The sequence below is a fragment of the Malania oleifera genome, chromosome 12, assembly GCF_029873635.1.
Source record: "Malania oleifera isolate guangnan ecotype guangnan chromosome 12, ASM2987363v1, whole genome shotgun sequence".
Lineage (NCBI taxonomy): Eukaryota > Viridiplantae > Streptophyta > Magnoliopsida > Santalales > Ximeniaceae > Malania > Malania oleifera.
The window spans coordinates 87,321,097-87,344,362 of NC_080428.1; the positions used below are offsets into that span (position 1 = coordinate 87,321,097).

Consider the following 23,266-nt stretch of genomic DNA (forward strand, 5'->3'; position numbering starts at 1 on the left):
CACACCTTTAAACCCGGGTTTGGTGCGTTATACCCGATAAAATCCTTGATAATCCATAATTAACATATACGCAGTGGAAAACATAAATATAATCTCTCAATTATAATACCAGAGTTTTCTAATTCTAACTATAATTTATAATAAATCATCCATCACCTGCATTTCCATAAATCTACATAACTCCCAACAATTCAGTATTTTCACAATCATTCCTTACTCAATAGCCTTAAAACATAAAGACATAAAATATAAATATTTACATTCCCCAAAATTAACATAGAAATATACCCTTTTCTTTTTCTATTTCCCAATAATGCTATAAAAACCTCGAACTCTCAAAGCTCGACCTCGAGGATGTCCTGAAAAAGAAATAAATTTATATTTGGGTGAGACACATCTCAGTAAGGGAAGAAACAATATATTAAACTCAGCGTATGGCCATCATGAGATTATACATGTCATTTTATAATATTTGGAAATCATTAATATAATACTGAAAGTCATTTTCTGAATCTAACAACCACATGAAAAGGTTTACCCACGAGATTACCCAAGGATAGGGGTAATTACCCACCCATACAAGTAGCACCCCTCTACTTTGATTCTTAGGTAACCCAAAGGTCACTACTGAAACATATCAGAGCACTCACCTTACTCAGTAAGCCCTCAAGTGTTAACTTGATCTCGTACTCATGCATTCAACAACAGTTTACCAGCAAAGGCCCTAAGGATAGGGAATTTTACTTACCCATACAAGTAGGTTTCCCTTGCCCTAGTGCGTTATGCAGCTACTGCCACATCTAAAGCTACTAATGCACTCGCTTTACTTAGCAAGCCCTTAGGCGAAGAGTATGCCTCGCCCAATCGTAACATGTTTTACATACATAGATACTTCTAATATCATAATACATCATTCTTTCCATCGTTATTCAATCATTCACATTGTTTCATGTTCATAACTTAACATTTCCTTGTGTTTCACTTTAAGTGACTCTTTCCCATTTGTATCATTCACATTTCACATTTCATTTCATTGCATTGTCATTCCTTGTCATTTCATTTCATAACATTTTCATTTCATTCCTTTGTACTACAGCCGCTCTTTAGCCGTCATCAGTTAGTTCACATTGAAATGCGCTAAAATATGCTACAGTTAGTCTATATAGAAATGCACTAAAATCTACTAACCCGACTTTTAGCTGTCATACCTTTACATGGTTGCATTTAACATACACAGACAACATTGTCCATATCATATTTTATTCTCATTACTTTACTTACTTAGCCTGCATCTCTTATATTTAACATATAATTTGCGCTGATTCTCATGCCACACAATTTAGTAATAAAATTCATACATATTTCTCATAAAATAAGCCAACTCACATTTAATATGTAATAATCCCAAAAAGGGTTATAGAAGATTAGTGGATAGATTTAAAAAAAAAAATAATAATAATAATAATAATAATAATTAATTAATAGGATTTAAAAATAATAATAACAAATAAGAAAAAAAAATTAAAATTTATTTTTATTTTTATTAATAAAATATATTATTATTAATATAAATTAAATATATTATTATATATATATATATATATATAAAATCACCTGAAGCTTCTTTGAAGCTTCAGGTGAGTTCTGTTAATTTGAATTCACGCCCCCACCCCCCAGTATTATCTTCATCTTCTTCTTCTTTTCTTTTCTTTTCTTTTCTTTTCTCTGCAACTCTCTGAACTCTCTCTCTCTCTCTCTCCTCATGTTCTCTCTCCCTCTCTCCTCGATTTCGTGACGGATTGTCGCTCGATCGAAAATCCGAAGATGCCACTGGACTCCATTCGCCGCTGCCGTCATTTCTACTAGAGCGGATCGGTGGTAGGAGCGGCATAGGCGTATTCCCTGGGGTAAGCCATTTTTTTATTTTTCTTTAATTTCTTGCAAAATATAAGCCCAATTGACGAACGGACACTGCCACGAGAATCTAGGGATGATTCTCTACAAGTCTAGTAGGACGAAATTCTCGTGGGGGTGTCAGACTAAAATCCAAAATTTGGGGTGCAAGGGTTATTAAGAGACTTATTTTTAATTAATTAGCATTAATTTAGAAATGCTAAAATATTGAGCATTTGGGGCTGAAGTTGGATTTCTGAAATTTAGGACCCGGGTGAGAGCCGAGGGTGTAATTTTGGGACCCGCAGGCAAAATTTAGAAAATTAAGTGGGGGTGTTAAATAATAGTTTAAATATTAATTGGAGGTATATGGAGTCTAGGGAAGGCTAGATGGGTATTATTTTGGAGAAATAGATTGATTAATTTCGGGAAAAATGCAAATTGCAGGAGTTGAATTTCAGGCGCCAAGGGCGTAGAATTTAGGATTCTAGGGAGACTCTCAGTAAGTCAGGTAAAGGGAATAAATTATACCAGTGTTTTTAGAATTGTTATTTGAATGAATATGTGAAATTGAGCATATGATATTTTGTCTGAAAATTATTAGGATATAAATATCAGATAAATTGTGTGGCATTTGAGTAATTGTAAATTGTGATATTTTGGAGTGTAAAATATAATAATGTGTAATTTCTGAGAAAATATTGAAATGAGAATTACTGATCTGATTAGTGAAAAATAATGTAATATGGTATTATTATATGAGTAGAAATGTTTTGCCTGGAAAATGAGATTTTGTGAAATACTGATATTGGAAAATAATGACAAGTGATATTTATTTGTGAGTGGAAATTATTTGCATGAGAAATGAGTTTGTGCAAATTGTTGATATGAGTATTTTGGAAAAATGTGAAAATACATGAAATATGATATATGATATTACGAGATGATGAAATGTGCACTGAAAATGATGAGAATATTTATATTGAACTGAATTGTGATATACTATAATATAATTGATGAAATGCCAATACCGCATAATGATTGCGAGTATGTAGTGGTAAACCCTGTTGGATGGTTATGATATTCAGCACGGTACCGTTGCGAGTGGTGCTAGTGCAACCACACGGACTCTTAGAGCGTGTGGCGTGACAGTCGACTGTGCCATTGTGTAGGGTTGTTGGGCCCCTTGAGTCCGGATCAGGGTATTAGGCCGGTTAGTCGTACTATAGACGCGATATGTGATATGATATTTGATCTAACCAGGTCGGCCAACCGCGATTAGATCTAGCCTTCGGGCCGCACAACCTTGACCATGGGGGAAAGCATGGCGTGTATAAAAAGATCCTCAGGGTGGCCATGAGTTACAAACGCGATGTTGGTATTTGATACTGAGGATACTCATGAGCTGGAAAGTAAAGTGGAAATGAAAAGTGAAAGAATGATAAAATTGGCTAAAATGAGAAATGAAAAAAAGAATGGAAATTGAAAAATAAAAATGATAAAATTGAGAAATGGAACAGTGTGAGTTAATAATATAAATAATTAAGGCGAAGTGAAACTCTCCGCCTGAGGGCTTACTGAGTAAGATGAGTGCCCTGATGGGTATCAGATGTGGCCATAACCGAATGCATAACGTGTTAGGGCAGAGGGAAGCTACCTGTATGGGCAAGTAATCTTCCCTATTCTCAGGAACTTCGCGTGTAAGTATGTATTGGAAATCATTGAATTTGATAAATAATTTTAAAGCTTATAAAAGCTTGTGTTATATATCTATATGATTATGTGCATGTGAATATCAGTGTATTTTCTCAGATGAAATGGTGATTTGAAAAGTAAAGTGTATTATAATTGTACTCATTTGGCCACACACTGTAAATAATCTATTCCTTCTTACTGAGATGTGTCTCACCCAATTTACCTAAATTTTTCAGGGAATAGAGACCGGCCGGGTGATAGAGCTCCATAATAGTAGGGAGCTGAGACCCTGATACACAGGACTAGGGGAGATGTAATTCCCTTAGAGTTGAATAGTTATTTTTAGTATGGGAAGGTAGTGTGAATATTTATATGTATGTTGATACTCTGGGTATTGTATTCTGACTGATATGTGTATATTGTCTTCCACTGTTAGGTTAAATATAATAAAATATTTTTTACCCGGTACCCAATGCGGGTCGGGTTGTAAGAATGGTAGTAGGATTGTTGACGTGGCCGATTTGTGGATGTTGTGGATTTATGACGTGATTATTTATTTATTATGAGGAAAAAAATTGTACGAAAATTGGGGCGTCACATAACATTTATATGCTCAAAATACATTTCATTTCTTATTTAATTCATCCGAAAATTCTTTTTACTTTCATTCGTTTACTTTCACATATACATGACTATATAAACAACCCTAGGCTCAAAAAACATGAATTTCATGGTTGGCATTTTAAACCCACATAAAAATATATATACATAAATAACACATGATCCTTTTTTTTTTTTAATTCATGAAAAACCTGATTTAATATAGAAATTTCCCCATTACCTGATTCCTTGCACTACGCCAATAGAGACCCCGAAAAGATGTCTGCAGAGCTCACTTGGACCCTGAAATTAAATTCCTAACTCCAATAAATTATTCCTGAATAAATTATTATTTAAATATTTCCTAGGGCCATAATTCCTAAATAAATAGTAATACCCACAAATATACCCAAATTGCCAAAATTTTCAAATCCCACTCTTGCTTTGGAGTGAGGTCTAAAAAACCCCAATTGAAAAATTACCTACACCAAAATGACGACAATTGTGATTAGGACTATATGGTGGTACTCGATCGTCGATTTAATAACATATTTACCGAGAAATTTAGAAAATGAGGAAAAATTATCTTTCCCCAGGAGTAGGGTTTAAGCCATTCCCATGACAAATTTGCTCTGGTAGAAATGTCGGCAGCGGAGTCAGGAATCCAACGACACCTTCCGTTTCCTGATCCACTGTAAATCCGTCAAGAAATTAAGAGAAGAAGAGAGATGGAGACGGAGACGGAGGTGGAGTGCGCTGCACGCAGGAAGCAATTTGTAGAGAGTGGGGGGGGGGGTGAATCTTCTTCTTCTTTCTTCTTTTACTTTTTATATATATATATATATATATATTTCTCTTATTTCAATTAGTTTTTTTAAATCCAATGTAAAAATGTTTAATTTAATAACTAATTATTTAATTATTTAATTTAACTTAATTTTATTTAATTTCTTAAATTTTATTTATTTTTATTTTTTTCCCACGCCATTTCTTTTATTTATTTATTTGTTATTTTATCTATTATTTTTTTTTTCAAATTATTTTAATCATTTTACATTTCTAGGTCTTTACACACACGTTCCCATTAGCTGGTTAAATTCTAAAAAAAACGCGGGTATGATCCACTTCCCATATTTAAGTTTAATTTCTAACATATTTAAAAACACTAATATGATCAAATCCCCACAGTTTAATCTAATTCTAAAATATCCCCAAGCCTAGGCATATATTTAAATCACATAAATATAATTAAATTCATATATTCAGATTTAATAGAAAATATTTAAAATATGTCTGACATAACCTATTCTCCTTACTATATCTCAGAAGTGGTGCCTACGACACTCAAAAGATGAATTCACTCTAGTTAAAATGTTCGTGGTTAAATTTGGAATCCAAAGGTATTTTCTGTTCTTCGATCGGAGCACGTTTGACCGAGAAAATCGAGGAGAGAAAGAGAGGGGTTGAGGAGAGAGAAAGTAGAGAGAGAGAGAAAATCGGGGGTGTTTGCAATTGCAATTGCAATTGAAGTTTTAAAGTTTCAAGTACTTGATTTCATATATATATATATATATATATATATTATAACTATACTTTATTATATTATATTAATATTATATATATATATCTTATCATATTATTTATTTAATTAATTCATATTAATAATATTTAATTAATTAATTAATAATATATATATATTTATATTTACACTTCCATGCATATAATTTTCTAGGACGCTGCATCTCGTGATAGTGAAGTTTTGATCTCATCCGCCCGTAGAGTAGGCATTGTCGAACCACTGTCTCATTTCTATTTATTTTTTATTTATTTTCTTCATTTTTATAACATTTTATAGATAATTTTTTTTTCTACAAAATACTTTTCTATTGAAAATATGTCAGAAATGTTTACAACACATTATTAAAAATATATTGCTATCAACAGTAAATACATATTTAAAAACATGTGGAAGCACGGTTTTAAATATATAATAGATAAAAATGCATAAAAATATAATTAAGTATCACAACCTTTACAAAAAAGTTTCATTATCCTTTACTTTTTTGCGAGTTAATTAATTATATAATACTTACATTTTTATATATATATTTATAGGAATAATTTAATTTAAAAATTCAATCATATACTATTCATCCATTAAAATTTTTCAAACTTTTGCTATTGAGTCCTTATAAATAAAAACACATTAAAAACTTCTAGAAGATATTTATAATGAATAATTATAAAAAGTATAAATAAACAGCCAACTAATCCTCTAACTAATTATAAAATAATTCAAGGTTTTTTTTTTTTTTTTTTACCATTCTAACATAATTTATTTTTTGAAAATAAAAAAACGAAAAATAAAAAGTATTTCCCAACTACTCCCAAAAAAAAAAAAAAAGGAAAAAAAATCCCCTGCTCTCTCGACCTGAGGGGTCCAATTGCAAACAGCACGCGCCTTCTCCGGTTCGTGAGATGTCAAGGAGTCGGCAAAGCAAGCGCAGCTATCAGACTCCATGACCACCTCTGTTACCTGCCATTTTCATCGCACACAAGGATCACCAAAACCAAATAATAAAACAAAAAACATGCATCTTCTCTGTTTCTTCAAGCAATTCCTTTTATGCAGTCCTCCATCAATCCTCCCACCTGTAAACCTCAATTTCTTCTTAAGTCCCAAAACCTGAGCTCTAAGAAAACTCCTCAACCACTGCCTAAACGACGTCTCAACTATATTACTACCCCGTTAAGTACAGCTTTCTATTTCTTCCCCTCTGCCCCGGATCTCGAGAGCCCCTGTTTTTCCTTTTCATCGGCTATTGGTTTCGGAAATCGGGGTTTTCTGGTGCGACAATGAGGATTTCGACTTGGGTATTCCTCCTTGTTCTTGTTTTTGGCTTTCTTTGGAGGAACGGTGTCGTGGGTATTGATCAAAATCTGCGAACGGAGAGAATTTCAGGTACTCCTTTTGGGTATTTTTTTTTTTTATAAATGTTTTGGGTATAGCTTTCTTGATATCATGTTACCTTCACTTGGAATTACCTAATGATTATATACACAATGCAATTATACAACATTAATATATTTATGCAATGTGATTAACAAAATATATTTCTGCAATGCAATTACCAAGTAGATGCAAATAGTTCAATGTCGACAATTAGCTATTGATTCGTTATTGATCCGCTAATTCAGAACTTGATTCTTGACTCAGTGTTCATAACTTAGTTGTTAATTTAATCAAACGGCACCTAAGCTCTCTCTGTTCAAATTATATGGACAATGTAATTATACGACATCAAGATATTGGTTCGTTTTTTGGATCAGGTAATTCAGAACTTGATTCCTGACTCATTGTTCATAAATGTGGCAGTTAGTTTTATCAATGGGCACCTAAACTCCCCCTCTTCCCCACCACTCCACACCCTCACACACAGACAGACGTGCTCTACTAAAGAGCAAGCTGTCATGAAATTTTGCAGGGTTTCTTTAGTAGCATGTGAATTCACATCTATTTGGAAATAAATGTTGGGCTCCATACTTGAGCACATTGATTTTTAGTTATTTCCTGCTTTAATATGTGTTATGCTGTCTTTGTTTTACATACTTTTAATCGTAAAAAGTTCATACATTCTACCACTCTGAAGGAAAAATGGTCCGTTTTTCCACTTATAATTGATTGTTTTATTTGTATGCCCATTGCACAGGTTACATTTAATTGAGAACATTGAGGATTTAGGCTCTGTTTGGAACTTGCAAAACATGAAGAAAAGGAAAAAAATAAAATAAAAATGAAAGAATCTGTTTTTTGGTAGTCATGGACAAGGAGAAAGAAAAAGAAATATGCAATAATGAATGAACAAAATTTTGCTTATATGTTATTTACTTTTCAATTTTCTAATTTTTTGATTGGTTTATATCAATTTTTATTCTTAGCTTGGAGATAGAAATTATTATGAAAAATTGATGCACAACACCCCGTGCACAAGGCTCTCACATCATACCAAGTGAATGTGGAGCCTAACCTCAAGTTTATCTCTAGTTTTGGAGAGGCTATGTTTGTGACTTAATGTGATCTTGAGGTTTGGGCGTAGTACCTTCATCATTGGGTCCAGGCTTGCCCTCGTATTGAAAAATTAATTTCATTCTTATTTTCTCGTCCTTCACTTTTTCCCACCTGAAATCCTCGATCCTAATGGAGTCTTAATGTTGAGAACTAGGTATTAGTTGTTTTCCTTTTGATTGAGAATTGAGCTTGGTGAAATTGAACAATTACATATTCCTGTAGCAGTCTGACATATTGGGACATCTGAACAATTACATATTAAGTGTGTTTTGGGTTAAAATGAATGCAGGAAGTGCTGGTGATGTCTTGGAAGACAACCCAGTTGGAAGGCTGAAAGTTTTTGTGTATGATCTTCCGAGCAAATATAACAGGAAGAGACTGCAGAAAGACCCCAGATGTCTCACACATATGTTTGCTGCTGAGATCTTCATGCATCGATTCCTCTTATCCAGCCCCGTTCGGACACTCAATCCTGAAGAAGCAGATTGGTTTTATATCCCTGTATACGCCACTTGTGATCTTACACCCAGTGGCCTGCCATTGCCTTTCAAATCACCACGGATGATGAGGAGTGCAATACAACTCATTTCTTCTCAGTGGCCGTACTGGAATCGAACAGAAGGGGCTGATCATTTCTTTGTTGTGCCCCATGACTTCGGAGCCTGCTTCCATTATCAAGTAAGATCCTTTCTACCTTTATTTATTATATTCCAGAATAAAATTTTTGGCGGCATATGAGGATGCTATAACAATGAGTCTTCTCCTTGTGCAAGTTGTCTGAGGCTGACAAACTCAGCATGATCTGTTCATTGTGAAAGTTGAGGCAAATAGATATCTAAAAAGGGAACAGTATTTAAACCTTCCATTTAGTCTGATTTCTTTAGCAATGTCTGGTGAGTTAAGCCTGTGTTGACGATTTTTTAAAAATTACTCAAGAGAAGCCATTAGTGAATTTTAGGATGAGCAGCAAGCGTTTAACTTTTTTTACTATACTTTCAATGTGACAATCACTGTGAGTGTGTGAACTTGACTGGGAGGTAATTTGGTCTTAACATTCTAATTGTCATAACGTATGAAATGTCTTGAGGTGCAGATTACAGGATGCGTGTAGAAAAAATTGTTTAATTCCTGAAAATTTCTTGGAAAATGAAAAATCATATTTGAATCACCTAATAGATATAATTATAAAGTTTTTATATTATGGGTTCTGAAAGTGCCTTATATTCTTTTGCAATGTCAGACTATTGAACCTTGTCATGTGCATAGAATCAAAGTAATCCTCATTGCCATGTAGCATGGAGACTTTTATAGAGGAGCATATTATGTTGTATTTATGTTGGACAAAGACCCTTCTCAAACACTCCTTGGACATGTGTCCAACATTCCTTAATACAACCATGATTTAAAATAAAATTTTAATTTCAAGCACTTATCCTGCTACAACATTTGCCCTAATAGTGAGAATAAAAATCACAGCCGTCATGGCTGTGATAGATTGATATCACTCCATGCTGGCTGCACCATAGTAAATCTATTTTATGTTCTTTTCTTCTGATTTTATCCCATTTTGTTAGATACGTTGCGGTTATCCCACATTGGTTATGGAAAGGGTTGGTGGTCAGTTATTAAACGTGAGGGAAAGCCTCACCCCATAGGCTAGCTTTTGGGGTTGAGAAAGCCCTGGACCGTCCAACACTGGTATCAGAATCATGGTTCAACATTCTCCTTGGGGTGCCGAGTTTGTGGTGCCGCTGATTTGGAGCCCGATGTATGAGGGGGAGATTGTTGGGGTAACATTGGTTGTGGAAGGGGCTGGTGGTCAATTATTAAGTGTAAAGGAAAACCTTACCCCATAAGCTAGCTTTTGGGGTTGAGAAAGATACATGCAAAATTCAATATGTTGAGTGCTACATCTTTAGGTTTTGTTTGTGCTGTGTCAAATATGTCTCTGTGCTTCGTAGCCTCGTTGTCATTGGCATTATCACCAACCCTCCTTCAGGCATTCTTTTATGCTCACTGTCCGTCTTTTCCGAAAATTTTTCTTTAGCACCTGTTTATTTGATGTTCTCATTGTAATTTCAACCAAAAACATTTCAACAGTTTGTATATGTTGTTTATCATATATAGTAGTTATGACCGTAGGATTATGCTATTGTGCAACTTCATTGCTTTTCATTTTGATATGAAGTTGGGCAACAATAAAATTGCAAGATCAAAGGAATAGCTTTTTCTGGAGCATAACTTGCATTATTTTTGTGCCATGAAGGAAGAGAAAGCTATTGAGCGGGGGATTCTTCCAGTACTACAACGAGCTACCCTGGTTCAAACTTTTGGACAAAGGAATCATGTTTGCCTAAATGAGGGCTCAATTACAATTCCTCCATATGCTCCCCCGCAAAAAATGCAGGCCCACCTGATTCCTCCGGACACTCCACGATCCATCTTTGTCTACTTTCGTGGCCTATTTTACGATGTTAATAATGACCCTGAAGGTGGATATTATGCAAGGTGCGTTTTCAAACTTCTGGAAATAGTTACTTGCAATTTAGTAATGAAGCTTAGGTTTGGTTAGCCAATTCACCATGAACTGAACTGGCTGACCTGGCTGAATAAAAGATTGTGCATTTACCATGAACTGAGCTGGCTAACCTGGCTGTATAAAAGATTGGGCATGATCTTTTCATGAAATGGCCAAATGCCATTCAAGTTTTCAAATATGAGGCTTCGTCACCAGCTCTTCAGTGGCTGTTTGAAAGGATCTATTCAATGAAGCAGACAATAAGCAATGGAGGAAGCATTTAGTACTTAGGTTTTGGCTTAGAATTACATTCACCATATATATCTGAACCAAACCCAATCATCAGAAACTCATGTTCACAATGTTCTTGTGCTCCTCCTAGGTTGGGAACATGCGTTATCTGAGATTTAGACAGTGAGGTTTGGCCTGTTTAGACCACAAAATGCACTTTAGAGCTTGATGTCTTGTCGAGGCTCTACATAAGGATGATGGTACCATTTGTCAGGTTGCATTTGACTGCTTAATGGAATGGGAATGAGAACGAAAAGGCAAGAGAGTGCTACTAGGCTTGTTTATTCTCTTACTTTGCATTCTCATTTCCAGTTCCATCTTACAACCAGAAATAAAACAATATTCACTATTACTTGCGTTAAGTGGTGCACTGGTTCTTGTTTGTTTTTAAGATCATATACTTCACTGCAAATTGGGTACCTTCTGCTGCAGCTGTGTGGCAGATTGACTAGCCTTTCTAATTTTCTCATTTGATGGAACAGAGGTGCAAGGGCAGCAGTTTGGGAGAACTTTAAGAACAACCCGCTCTTCGACATCTCCACTGAGCACCCAACTACCTATTATGAAGACATGCAAAGGGCTGTTTTCTGTTTATGCCCTCTTGGGTGGGCCCCGTGGAGTCCTAGGCTGGTTGAAGGGGTGATATTTGGTTGCATTCCTGTGATCATTGCGGATGATATTGTCTTACCCTTTGCTGATGCCATACCTTGGGAAGAAATTGGGGTGTTCGTAGCCGAGAAGGATGTCCCTAACCTGGATACAATCCTTACATCTATACCGCCGGAAGTGATCTTGAGGAAACAGAGACTGCTTGCAAATCCATCAATGAAGCAGGCTATGCTGTTTCCTCAACCTGCACAGCCAAGGGATGCTTTTCATCAGATATTGAATGGGCTGGCTCGCAAGTTGCCACACGACAAGAATATTTACTTGAAGCCGGGTGAAAAAATCTTGAATTGGACTGCTGGACCAGTTGGGGACCTGAAACCTTGGTGAGGGTAGCAGCATTTTTTGTAGTATTGGATTGTTGTATTGTATTTTCCATTATCCCCCTGCCCAAGTTGTAACGGATGATCAGAATTGTAAATCCTCGACTCTTTTGTTTATAAAATTGTTGACATTGTTGGAATATGTACATCAGTTTCGCCTGGGATGTTGATTTGTGGATTGGACTATACATAGCAAGTTTATAAAGTTGCTTCGGGTTTTTTTCCCGGATGCGTGTGTTATCTTATGCTGCTGATGTTGTTTGAAAAGTGATTTATAAATTGTGTTTGAAAATATGGATTTCATGTTTTGGGCAAAGACTCGTGTGAATTCGGATGATATTTATAAATTTTGTATTACATTCATTTAATGGATGGAATTGAATGTAAAGAAATTGATTTTTATGATTTTACATATTCATCATATAATTTTTTATTTAATTTTATTTTCAATTCGAGATTTGTACATGAGATCTCTTGCTCTTTATTCATACCAGTCAATTAAATTTAAAAATTGGGGATAATTATAAATAGATTTTTCAGAATAAACAATTATTACCTGAAAATATTCTCAACTAACTTAAAATTATAAATTCTCACACACACACACACACACATGTTGGTCTTGTTTCTTCAGCCAAATAATATCCTAATAATCTAATGCATTTGCATTGATGAAATGAAATGAGGGCCTTGAGGATTGGTTTATTGTCATGCCACGTGTCTGCACGTGAGTTCTGTCTGCAAACCATAGGTGGACTTGTACTGATTGAGAGTTGGGTATTAGAAGTATGAATTCAGAAATTTTGATGGTTTTGAGGTTTGATTGTGTTATTATTTTTAAGGAAATAATTTTTTAATTTAAATTATATGAAAATTATTTACAGAATGTAATAAAACTACTGAAAATTCATGGATTGAAAACTTCTCTAAAAATAAAATGCAATGCAATAAATTTTCCATTATAGCATTTTATTTATAAAGGTTGAGGAATTTTAATATTACACTTTCAAATCAAATCAATGCTTGATTTGAACTTAGCCGCGCAGATATTTTTTAAAAATTGTATTTTCAAAATATTTTAAAAGCCACCCATACTAGATCATGTTGAATTAAATTATTTAACTTTACATTTTTTTAATAAATTTTAATATAACTTATAACATGCCTATTGTCTTTATAAAATGTTTTAAAAATTGACATGTTCTTAACCCTCACTTATAATCTAATTTTACAACAACTCTAAAGTTTATGTGTCCTAAAATCAATTATCTTTTAAACAATAAAAAAAAAATAAGAGAATAAATTGCTTCATAGATCTTATATTTATCTATATGAACAAGAAATCATGTAACGAAAGGGATTCTTATTTGTACAAATGGCACTTCAAACTTGGAATGAACATGAAGAAATTAACGATTCTTCTTTATTTTTTGAGTTGTTGTGCTAGATTGGTCACTCAAGATCTTTGGTCTCTACTCGGATCAATGAAAAAAATGGAATTCCTTATTATGGACTCGTTGAGAATGTTTCTGATTTAATTCATGACTTATTAGGAGTAGGGATGCTAACGGAAAGAAAAAGATTATAGTCAATTTGATAATGATAGAGTGACTGCTTTTTATTATTTATTGTAAAAGTATATGAACATTTTATTGTTTGAAAAGTTATATCGAAAGAAAGCTAAAGATTATAAGTTATATTTCAAATATGCTTACATATGTGCTCTCTTTTTATATTTCAGAAATATATTTTATTATTTAGAACACAAGTTTATATAATTTAACATTTTAACTCACTATTTCAAAATTAGCACAATAAATTTAAATTTTTTAAAAGGCATTTGTAACATAAAAATATTAAAAAAAAAAAACAATCAAAAAATAAGGTTTTAAAAGTTTAGAATGAGGTAGGTTGTACTCATACTCCTAGCTATATGAAAAATAAATATTATGATTTCCATCTCCCACCCAATAATAAATAATTAAATTAAATTAAAAAAAAAGGACAAATTTGGGCAGCTGCCATTTCAAACTAATATCATTTTCCTACCGAATCCAGATTTCCTATTTTGCCAACCCCTCTCTCTCTCTCCCACCTGCCAGCTGCCACCACTCAGTTTGAGTTGAAAGCCCCATTTCTCCTTCCTTTAAACCCTAACTTCTGTTCCTCCTTGACTCACAATCAAACTATACAGTTTAGTTCCTTTGCTCTTTACCAACTCTCTCTCTCTTTCTCTCATGGCTTCTGTTTCGAAGTTATCAAATCCCGCCCCGGCTTCTTTGCCGGAGTCGTTCAAGTCCAGATCTTTCCAGCCAAGGTGCTTGATCGATTTCCGAACCAAAGCTGTTTTCAACGCCAGAATTTCATTATCTTCTTCGACGTTGTCTCTGCGAAGCTGTAACGATGCTAGGAGGGGATCCTTGGTGTAAGCTTTCCTCTTTGTTCTTTTTAGGAAAAGGCGATCTCTATTTGTTTTCTTCTTTTTTTATCTGCGTGCGCTCTGATATTTGATCTCGAGTGTATATTTAAATCGATTTTGTAAATCTGAGTTTGCTTGGACTTGCTTAGTGCTCAAAGCCAGTTCCGTCTTCCCGTTTTGTGTCGTTGTCTGTACTAGATCAAACTGGCTTAGCTCGATCCCTTTGGGTCCTTTAAGAATGCTTCCCTGCAAGTTGACCTCCCGTCACATATAGGAAGGAGCAATCTTGATATTTCAGTCATGTGGAGAAGGGTGGGGATTGGTGCTGAACTTTGATTGTAGTGATGCAACTCTAATTATAACTTCACAACATCAAGTTATGTTGTTGTTTAACTGTATTGTTATTGTTCATGTATTTTTTATTTGATTTTTATTGGCTTACTTTAATTTCATACTTATTCAGCTTTTTATTTAATTATTTATTTAATGGAATACGGGTCTGTTCTGTTAGACAAATATTTTTCCATAGCCCTCCTCCAATTTTGATATTCATTCATAGTGTCCATTTTCTTTGGAACAATAAGGGGTATATGTTATTGGTAAAATGGAACCTTTCTTGCTAAAGGGATTTTTCAATTCCAAAATTCCAAATGCCAACTTATGATACAAAATGAAAAACTAGAAAATAATATTTTGTCTGGAAAACATTCAACTTTCAACAACTGAATGCAGCCTATGTTTTTTGTTGCAGTGTTAGATGTTCCCAACTTGATGGAAATGGAAGCCAAATAAAGAGAACGGTTCTTCAGGATCTCTATGAGCTGCAAGGACAAAGTCCGTGGTATGATAACCTCTGCAGACCCGTTACGGATTTGCTTCCGTTGATAGCAAATGGGGTCAGAGGTGTAACCAGCAACCCAGCGGTAATTAATTGGAGATTTTGATTGTTTTGTTGACCTTAAGTTTATTTTTCTTTCATTTGTTTTCTCTTGCTCCACTGTATTTTGGAGCCGCTTACAGAAGCAAATAAGACAGGAAAAATATTTTCTACATAGTTTTGCACTTGTAATTTCTGTTACCTAGGCATAATATGCTAAAAAAAGCTTTCAATTTATATATGCAGATTTTCCAAAAAGCGATATCATCCTCAAATGCTTACAATGAACAATTCAGGTATTGTCAATTGATCATTAACATCTCTTTCAGTGTTATCATAACCATGATGATAACATGAGTCAATTGTATTATCTGTTCATTTTTGTGGTAATCCTAACGTGGGCAGGGGCTATTCAGTTGATAAAATAGGAAAACATGGATTATTATCAGTGGCAATTGCATCATGCTTGATGCTTTGGAGATGATGATGGAGGACATAAGAGTTTAACATGTGTTCTCTCACCACAATGTCAAATTTTGGTTGCAACATGATTTATAGAAACAAAGATAATATAGAAATCGCAGTGACATGCTTCATAAGTTTGCAGAATGTTTCTGGAATACTGTGGAGAGAAAAGACTGACATTTTAATTGAAATGAAATGTAAAAGTTGGTGTTTTTCCAACTAATATCGAATAACAAAGGAATACGCTCCCATGAGAAAATATGGGAATGATCATTCCTCATCCATCTATATTCATTGGAATGACCCCAACATTTACATGACACATTTCCTTGAATTGCCTCCCTTTGTACAATATTACTATTCTATTCCCTTCCCGTCCAATACACGAACCAAATGTAGCCTTACTTTCAAGTATGCTGCTTTTTTATGACCAAATACTAATCACTCAACTGAGTTTTCTTCTTTGTGGGGACCCTTGGTAACTAAAGGGTGGATGCTTTTTTGTTGATTTTCTTTTGAGTCGTTAAATAGAAAATTGACATTCCATCTGGGCCTTCCAGTCCTTATATTTCTGACTTTAAGAAATGGTAATCTACAGGGAACTTGTCCAATCAGGGAAAGACATAGAGAGTGCGTACTGGGAGCTTGTTGTTAAGGACATTCAAGATGCTTGCAAACTTTTCGAGTCAATCTATGATCAAACGGATGGAGGTGATGGTTATGTTTCTGTCGAAGTATCACCCAGACTTGCTAATGACACTGAAGGGACTGTAGGGGCTGCAAAATGGCTTCATAAAGTGGTTGATCGTCCCAATGTGTACATTAAGATTCCTGCCACTGCTGAATGTATTCCTTCAATCAAGGACACTATTTCACTGGGCATAAGTGTCAATGTGACTGTGAGTTTATTAAACCAAATACCTGTGCTTGCCTTATAATTGAGACTTTAGAAGGGGTTAAACCATTTGCTAGCTGATGTGGCTTTCTAGTGCCTCACGCAATCAATTTAAACAATTTAATTGATCATGGACCACTGTTGTTAGTTGGATCATTAGAAGTTATTTTAACTGATATTATTGTGCTTAATAGGCTGACTTATAATTTGTAGTTGTTCTGTCACATGGAGGGGGTCGTCTGGGAGTTGTGATACATGTTATTTTCTTAAAACAATATTGCTCCCACTTTTTTCAAATTATTTGAACTCTGTATATTTTAAATTACGAATTTCACTTCTGTTCCTATTTGTTAGTGAAAAGGGTTGCTTGCTCAGACTTAAGTTTAAAAGAACCAGATATTCATTGGTTACCATTGTCTTCTGGAAAACACAGGATATATGTGTCTAAATATTTTCTTTCATCTTACTTCTGCTTGAATAGAAAAAATATTAAATAAAACACTTCTTAGAGCAAGAGAAATTATTAAATGAAGTGCAGTTGTGTACTATCAGTGTAAATAGGGGAATTGGGGGCTCGATAACTTGGCTTTGATATGGAATTTTATTCAACAGTAGCACAATGTGAAAGCAGAACATGAATTTCAAGCATTATTTAAAGGTCCAATTTCCAGATTCTAGAAATCGTAAATATACTTTTTGATGCAACCATTTTTTTAGCACAAAGTTCCCATGAGAGCCAGTTAGTTGGAAAGGTTTAGAGTAGGAATTGACAAGTGGAAATATGTTTGTTAGAATTCCTTAGTCAAGATGATGATAATTAATATAATTTTGATAAGCTTTTGAGTGCCTGTAGTTAGTTTGATGAAATCACTCATCCATTCACTAGTATCATTGTCTGCTGCTGGTTTTGTAGCAGCCCAACAGCAGTTTCAATGGCTTATGTTTTTCCCACTAAATTTGAGAATAGTCAAAGAGTGAATTTCTTGGGTGTGGATAAAGGCTGGTTGTTTATTTTCATCATGGATCCTATACTTCAATGTGGTATTCTAACTCTGAATTTTCTTTTATGTTTATGCACAGCTCATATTCTCTTTATCTAGATATGAGGCTGTTATTGATGCTTACTTGGATGGCCTTGAGGCTTCTGGGCTGAGTGATCTCTCCAGAGTTACAAGTGTTGCTTCCTTCTTTGTCAGCCGCGTGGATACACTCATTGATAAGATGCTTGAGAAGATTGGAACCCCTGAAGCCCTTGATCTCCGAGGAAAGGTGCAGTACCCTTTCAAATTTCATATTCATGCCACAAGGAAATTCGGAACACAGAGCAAAATGATTCTCTAATGCAATGTTGCTAATTGTTTTAGGCTGCAGTAGCTCAAGCAGCCCTGGCATATAAGCTCTACCAAAAGAAATTCTCTGGTCCAAGATGGGAGGCTTTAGTGAATAAAGGTGCTAAGAAGCAGAGGCTTCTATGGGCTTCAACCAGTGTGAAAAACCCAGCTTATTCCGACACCCTATATGTTGCTCCTCTCATTGGACCTGACACTGTGAGCCATCCTTATCCCTGTTTCCTTGAGCCCTTATGCTTTATATTGATTGTTTCTTGATTGTGATTAGATTTCTTTTACTTGATTAGGGTGCAGAAAGGAAGTTAATTTGCATTGTCATTTGTTTGTATAAGTAACTTTTCTTTTTGTTTTTTGGCATTGCTTTCTTGAACTCGTAGGTCTCAACAATGCCTGACCAGGCTCTCCAAGCATTTATCGACCATGGTACTGTTTCGAGGACTATTGATTCAAATGTTTCGGAAGCAGAAGGCATTTACAGTGCACTTGAGAAGCTGGGGATTGACTGGGACTATGTTGGAACTCAGCTGGAGATTGAAGGAGTGGAGGCGTTCGAGAAGAGCTTTGACAGCCTGCTTGATAGCCTGCAGGAGAAGGCCAACTCTCTTAAGCTGGTGACACACTGACACTGTAAGCTCTTTTATGTCTTTGTAATGGTAATTTCAATAAAGCCAGTGGGCTGTAAAGGCGTTCACGAGTGTGTGTGTGTGTGTGTGTGAGAGAGAGAGAGAGAGGTGAATAATGTATCATATATGGTTGGACACAAATAGATTTCAATTCGTCTTAACAGTGTTTCATCAAATTGAGCAGTGGAGTTAATTTTTAAGATGTTTCTTTTGGGAGCCTAACTCCTGGTCATAACATTTTTATGGTTAATTAGTAGCTTTGTTTTATTTCCTAATAATACTTTTGTCGTGTCAGAATAAGTTTATGTTATTAATTCTGCTAGTAAGTCCAACAATTTTTTTATGAGGATTTTCTTAAGTTGAATTACTAAACTCCTTTATCTACTACTTAATGAACCATGATAAGCTACTACTAGTTAACTTTGTCGTATTTACAAATAATGCTTTTTTCTCTTTTCTTAAATGGGTCTCCATTGTATTTATTTGCACAAAACTAGTTGTGATATAAACCACGTAGGAACTAAACCTTTTATTATTATAAACAATCAAGAAAAATTATAAGACACATAATTTATAGGCATAGTATTACCAATTATATTTTAGAGCTCCTATGCCTCCCCTTGTAATTTGTCTTGTTGGATTTGTCAACCACCAATTTTATTTTAGAACTCAACCTACTCTGCCCATATAAATTTGAATCTCTCTGCTTTATTTTATCACTTCAGAACAAATTAAGAATGATTTTTTAATTATGTCTTCAGCACTTCATCCCATACATACATTCATAATTTGGTTTGACCAAAAAACGTATATTCTTTTAGCCAATTAGTTCACTAGTATTTATTATCTTTCCCGTGGATAACCCAGTTAAAAGTAAATGCAATTCCAAGAAAAAGGAATCAAGAAATAGAGCATAAAATTAAATATTATTTATTTCTCATAAAATTAGAACACCAAGCAACTACATAAATAATGTCTTAATTTATCTTACCTATGTCTAGAACATGAAATCAAAACCTAAATTAGAATATGTATCTATTTAAATAAAAATATGTATCAACATATATTTAAATATAAAATTTAAAATTTATATTTTCAAACACTACCCTATTTAAATTTTTTTAAAAAATTAAGAATAGTGCTGAAGAAGAACCAAATAGAGTTTAATGTCTCTTTCTAATTTTACGCGGGCAACTCGAACCGGTAGACAGGACAACCATGACTTTTCTCTAATTACGACATGATGCAGCCTTCGTGAAATACATGCGAGCAAGGCATTTGCACCACCTCTGTTCCCGTCGCAAAATCTTCCAAGCATACCGTGCAGGGGCTGAGCCCTCGACTATCTAGCGCCTTCATCGTCTTTTGACTTGTTGGCACCGCTGCTGGCTCGAGTATCTCCACGCCTACCACCGGATTCCTCTCATCGCACTCATGCTCCGTCACTATCAAGAGCTCGGCGGAAAGCGGGAGGGCACGAGTTTTTTTTGAAGTAGGTAATATCATTAAATGAGGCCAATTCAAGTAAGATGTTTGGATTCTCAAAACGAGACAACAGATAAAGGCGTAGTTAAATCATCCTCCCAAATCAACTCTTTCCCAATCTAAGGAGGACAAAAGAGTATTAGACCTAAATAAACATATTTGATAAGCAGCGATCAAATACAAAAGAAAGAACATTCTTCCATTTCTTTCTTTTTAGGTTTCTTAACATATAACTGTCGGAATTGCTGCTTTCAATCTTCTAAGACATCATTTAAGTTTTGAGACAATATTCCAAACTAAAAACATTGTTGTCAAAGATTTCAACATAACTATGTGATTAAGCATCCTATAAATCATAGCCCAAATATGCTTTAGCGAATGACAATGCAAAAAAAGATGATCAATCCCTTTCATTTTTATTTTGCATAAGACATATAGAAGCTAACGTCCTCTCCTTTGAAGATTGTCTGTTGGAGGGCGTGAGTTCTGATGCCATAAGAGGGAACTGTGGAACATGATTAGCGATCATCTTGCGGACTTTGCAAATAAGATTATTGACAACTAGGGAATGGAAGCAAGGTCGATCTCGAGGGTAGAGAGGATGTTGGAGACGGCGTGGGATGCATCTGCATATGACGCGAACACTTGGGCTTGCACGTAGTTTTCATGCGACGACTCTTCTCGCATCGAAAAGATGACTTGGGAGGGTGTTCCATAGTTAGAAAAAGAAACCAGTCGATGCTCGTTAAAGAGTTTGAAGTCAAGTTTAACGCGGGGTTTGTTGAAAGTAGCAACGATGTTGGGCTTTTCCGGCTCTAAAATAGTACATTCATGCAATGTAGGATGATGAGACGTGAAGTAGTGTGCCATGGCGGCCAAACCTAAGACACGGATGAAGAAAAAAAAAAAAAAAAGTTTAGTGTGCTGCGAATAGATTTTTGGAAATGTAAATCTTTTTGGCTGTTAATTAGTACATTTTCGAACAGGCGTGCTGCATGGAGATCTAAGTTTTGAGATTGCCACAATTTATTATTGCTTGCTCAATTGTAGTGAGCGGCAAAAGGCTTTCTTTATATTCCTGACTATGAATTAGAGTTACCTATGTGCATGTGTGTGACTTGTTCCTAGTTAATTAAATTAAATTAATTTTTTAAAAAAAGAAGTAGTGTTAGTTTTAACCCATCAATCTTTCCATTTACATATTATGTACTTTTTTTAATTAAAATTGTTATCTTCATGAAATTATATTTGATTTGGTGGTGAAAAACTCCCATTACTTGGAAGCATTTAATTTGTAACAAGGATCGATTAATTTTGATCTATTTTTGTTGAATGAGAGGGTATAATTCTAGTAGGAGGACTGCCGGTCTCTAATTTTTTTCTAAATACGTGGGTCTATCATGTGATATTTATTATTTGATGTGTTTTTATTGGATGAGAGGGTTAAATAGAATGACTTAATTTTTTCTCCTCAATTAGTAGCAACATAAAATTTTTTGGGTCAGTTAAATTAATGATCTCATTAAAATAATTTCATATCAATTAACTTAGCTACAATTAGCTTTCTCATATATTTATTGATTATGTTAATTTCTTTAATAAATTTTGAAATTCTCTAATTGTGAATCCCTAAAGAAATTAGCAATATATGTATATAAATTATAACAAATTAATTCAACATATACTAGACCAATTATAGTAAATTCAGAATACCATCATTGAATGAACTATACAATAACCTATTTTTACCTATTTTTGTGAAAGACACAAACTTTTGTGAGGCATTCTATTATTGAAGAGCTCAAATCGATCAAAAAAAAAAAAGGAAGATCCAAGTAAGTTAGAGAAGTTTAATTAATTTTATCATAGAATAATGTTTTCAAATTTTAAGACAAGTTAGAGAAGTTTAATTAATTTTATATTTATCTTAGTTGTACTATGGATGATGTAATACTATTTAAATTCATTTTGTCCATTTTGGGAGGCTGATGGCAGGGCTCCTACGGAATGAGTGAAAGACTCTTTGCGGCCTTCATTGATTTGCTGCACGCTTGCTTTTTGATTAGGGGCGGTATTAGCGTATTGGGAGATAGGCTTTGGTTCCATTTTTAAGTGTTTGTTTTTTATTGCCGCTGTTGCATTCAGTTTTCCATGCTTCGTTTGCGGTCTTTTTTGCTTTAAAATGTAACTGTTCTGTCCTCAAGTCTCTTAAAAAAGATTTGAATTTAATAAAATTTCAGTTTTGGTTCAATTTGTTAATTAGAAATTAGTATATATATCAATAGACTAGCTGCATGGAGATCTAAGTTTGAGATCGCCACAATTTGATTATCGCAATGAGCGATAGGAAGGCTTTCCTTGTCACCCATGCTAGTGTGTGATTTGTTCCTAAATTAAATTCATTATTTTTAGAAAGAAAATAATGTTAGTCTTAACCTATAAATCTTTCCATATACATATATTTTGTATTTTTTTAAAAAATTAAAGTTGTTATTTTCATGAAATTAACTATATAATGTTCAGTAATACATAAATTAGAGCAAATTATTCAACATGTATAGTATCAATTACAGTGAATTGAAAATGCCGGCGGTAAATGAAACAATCACGATAAGCTCATTTTACCTATACTAGTGAAAGACGTAAAATTGTGTGAGGCATTCTATTATGATTTCCTATTTTATTTTAAAACTTCAATAAGAAGACTTATTTTTAAATTATGTCTTAATTAGAACTTCAATACACTTATAATCAGCTTGATTAAATTTTTTATTTTTTTGTCAATCAATCTGATACTATTTTTTTCATCAACCACCAAATTAAATTAAACGTAATTTGAAGAAGAAATGAGTTGGATCAAGAGACCTTTAATTTGTATTTGTACGAAATTTGGATAAGATATAATGCAAAATTGCATTTAAATTTGTTCAAATCCATTCAAATCTAATTTAAAGATTCTAAAATCATGCTTCCCCACACAACATAAATCTATACTATATAGAATTAAGATCGTTCCCGTATTGATTATTGACTGTGGCTGCAACAAAATCTATATTACTCCAAGTCCCATGCCCTAACTTACTGTACCTAACCCTCCT

The 23,266-nt window shown here is 34.2% G+C and overlaps 2 protein-coding genes across 2 annotated transcripts; both read left to right on the forward strand.

Moving 5' to 3' along the window:
- The first annotated feature begins 6,587 nt into the window (after nt 1–6,587).
- On the forward strand, nt 6,588–12,300 carry LOC131143688 (probable beta-1,4-xylosyltransferase IRX10). The gene is made up of 4 exons (XM_058091926.1): nt 6,588–7,150; nt 8,547–8,935; nt 10,524–10,765; nt 11,549–12,300. Exons 1-4 carry the CDS (start codon nt 7,045–7,047, stop codon nt 12,060–12,062), a joined length of 1,251 nt encoding a protein of 416 aa, XP_057947909.1. The 5' UTR covers nt 6,588–7,044; the 3' UTR covers nt 12,063–12,300.
- Nucleotides 12,301–14,083: 1,783 nt separating this feature from the next.
- Nucleotides 14,084–18,883, forward strand: LOC131145046 (uncharacterized). Its single transcript, XM_058094087.1, has 7 exons — nt 14,084–14,480; nt 15,226–15,397; nt 15,598–15,647; nt 16,415–16,715; nt 17,792–17,980; nt 18,076–18,258; nt 18,438–18,883. Exons 1-7 carry the CDS (start codon nt 14,293–14,295, stop codon nt 18,681–18,683), a joined length of 1,329 nt encoding a protein of 442 aa, XP_057950070.1. The 5' UTR covers nt 14,084–14,292; the 3' UTR covers nt 18,684–18,883.
- Nucleotides 18,884–23,266: the final 4,383 nt, after the last annotated feature.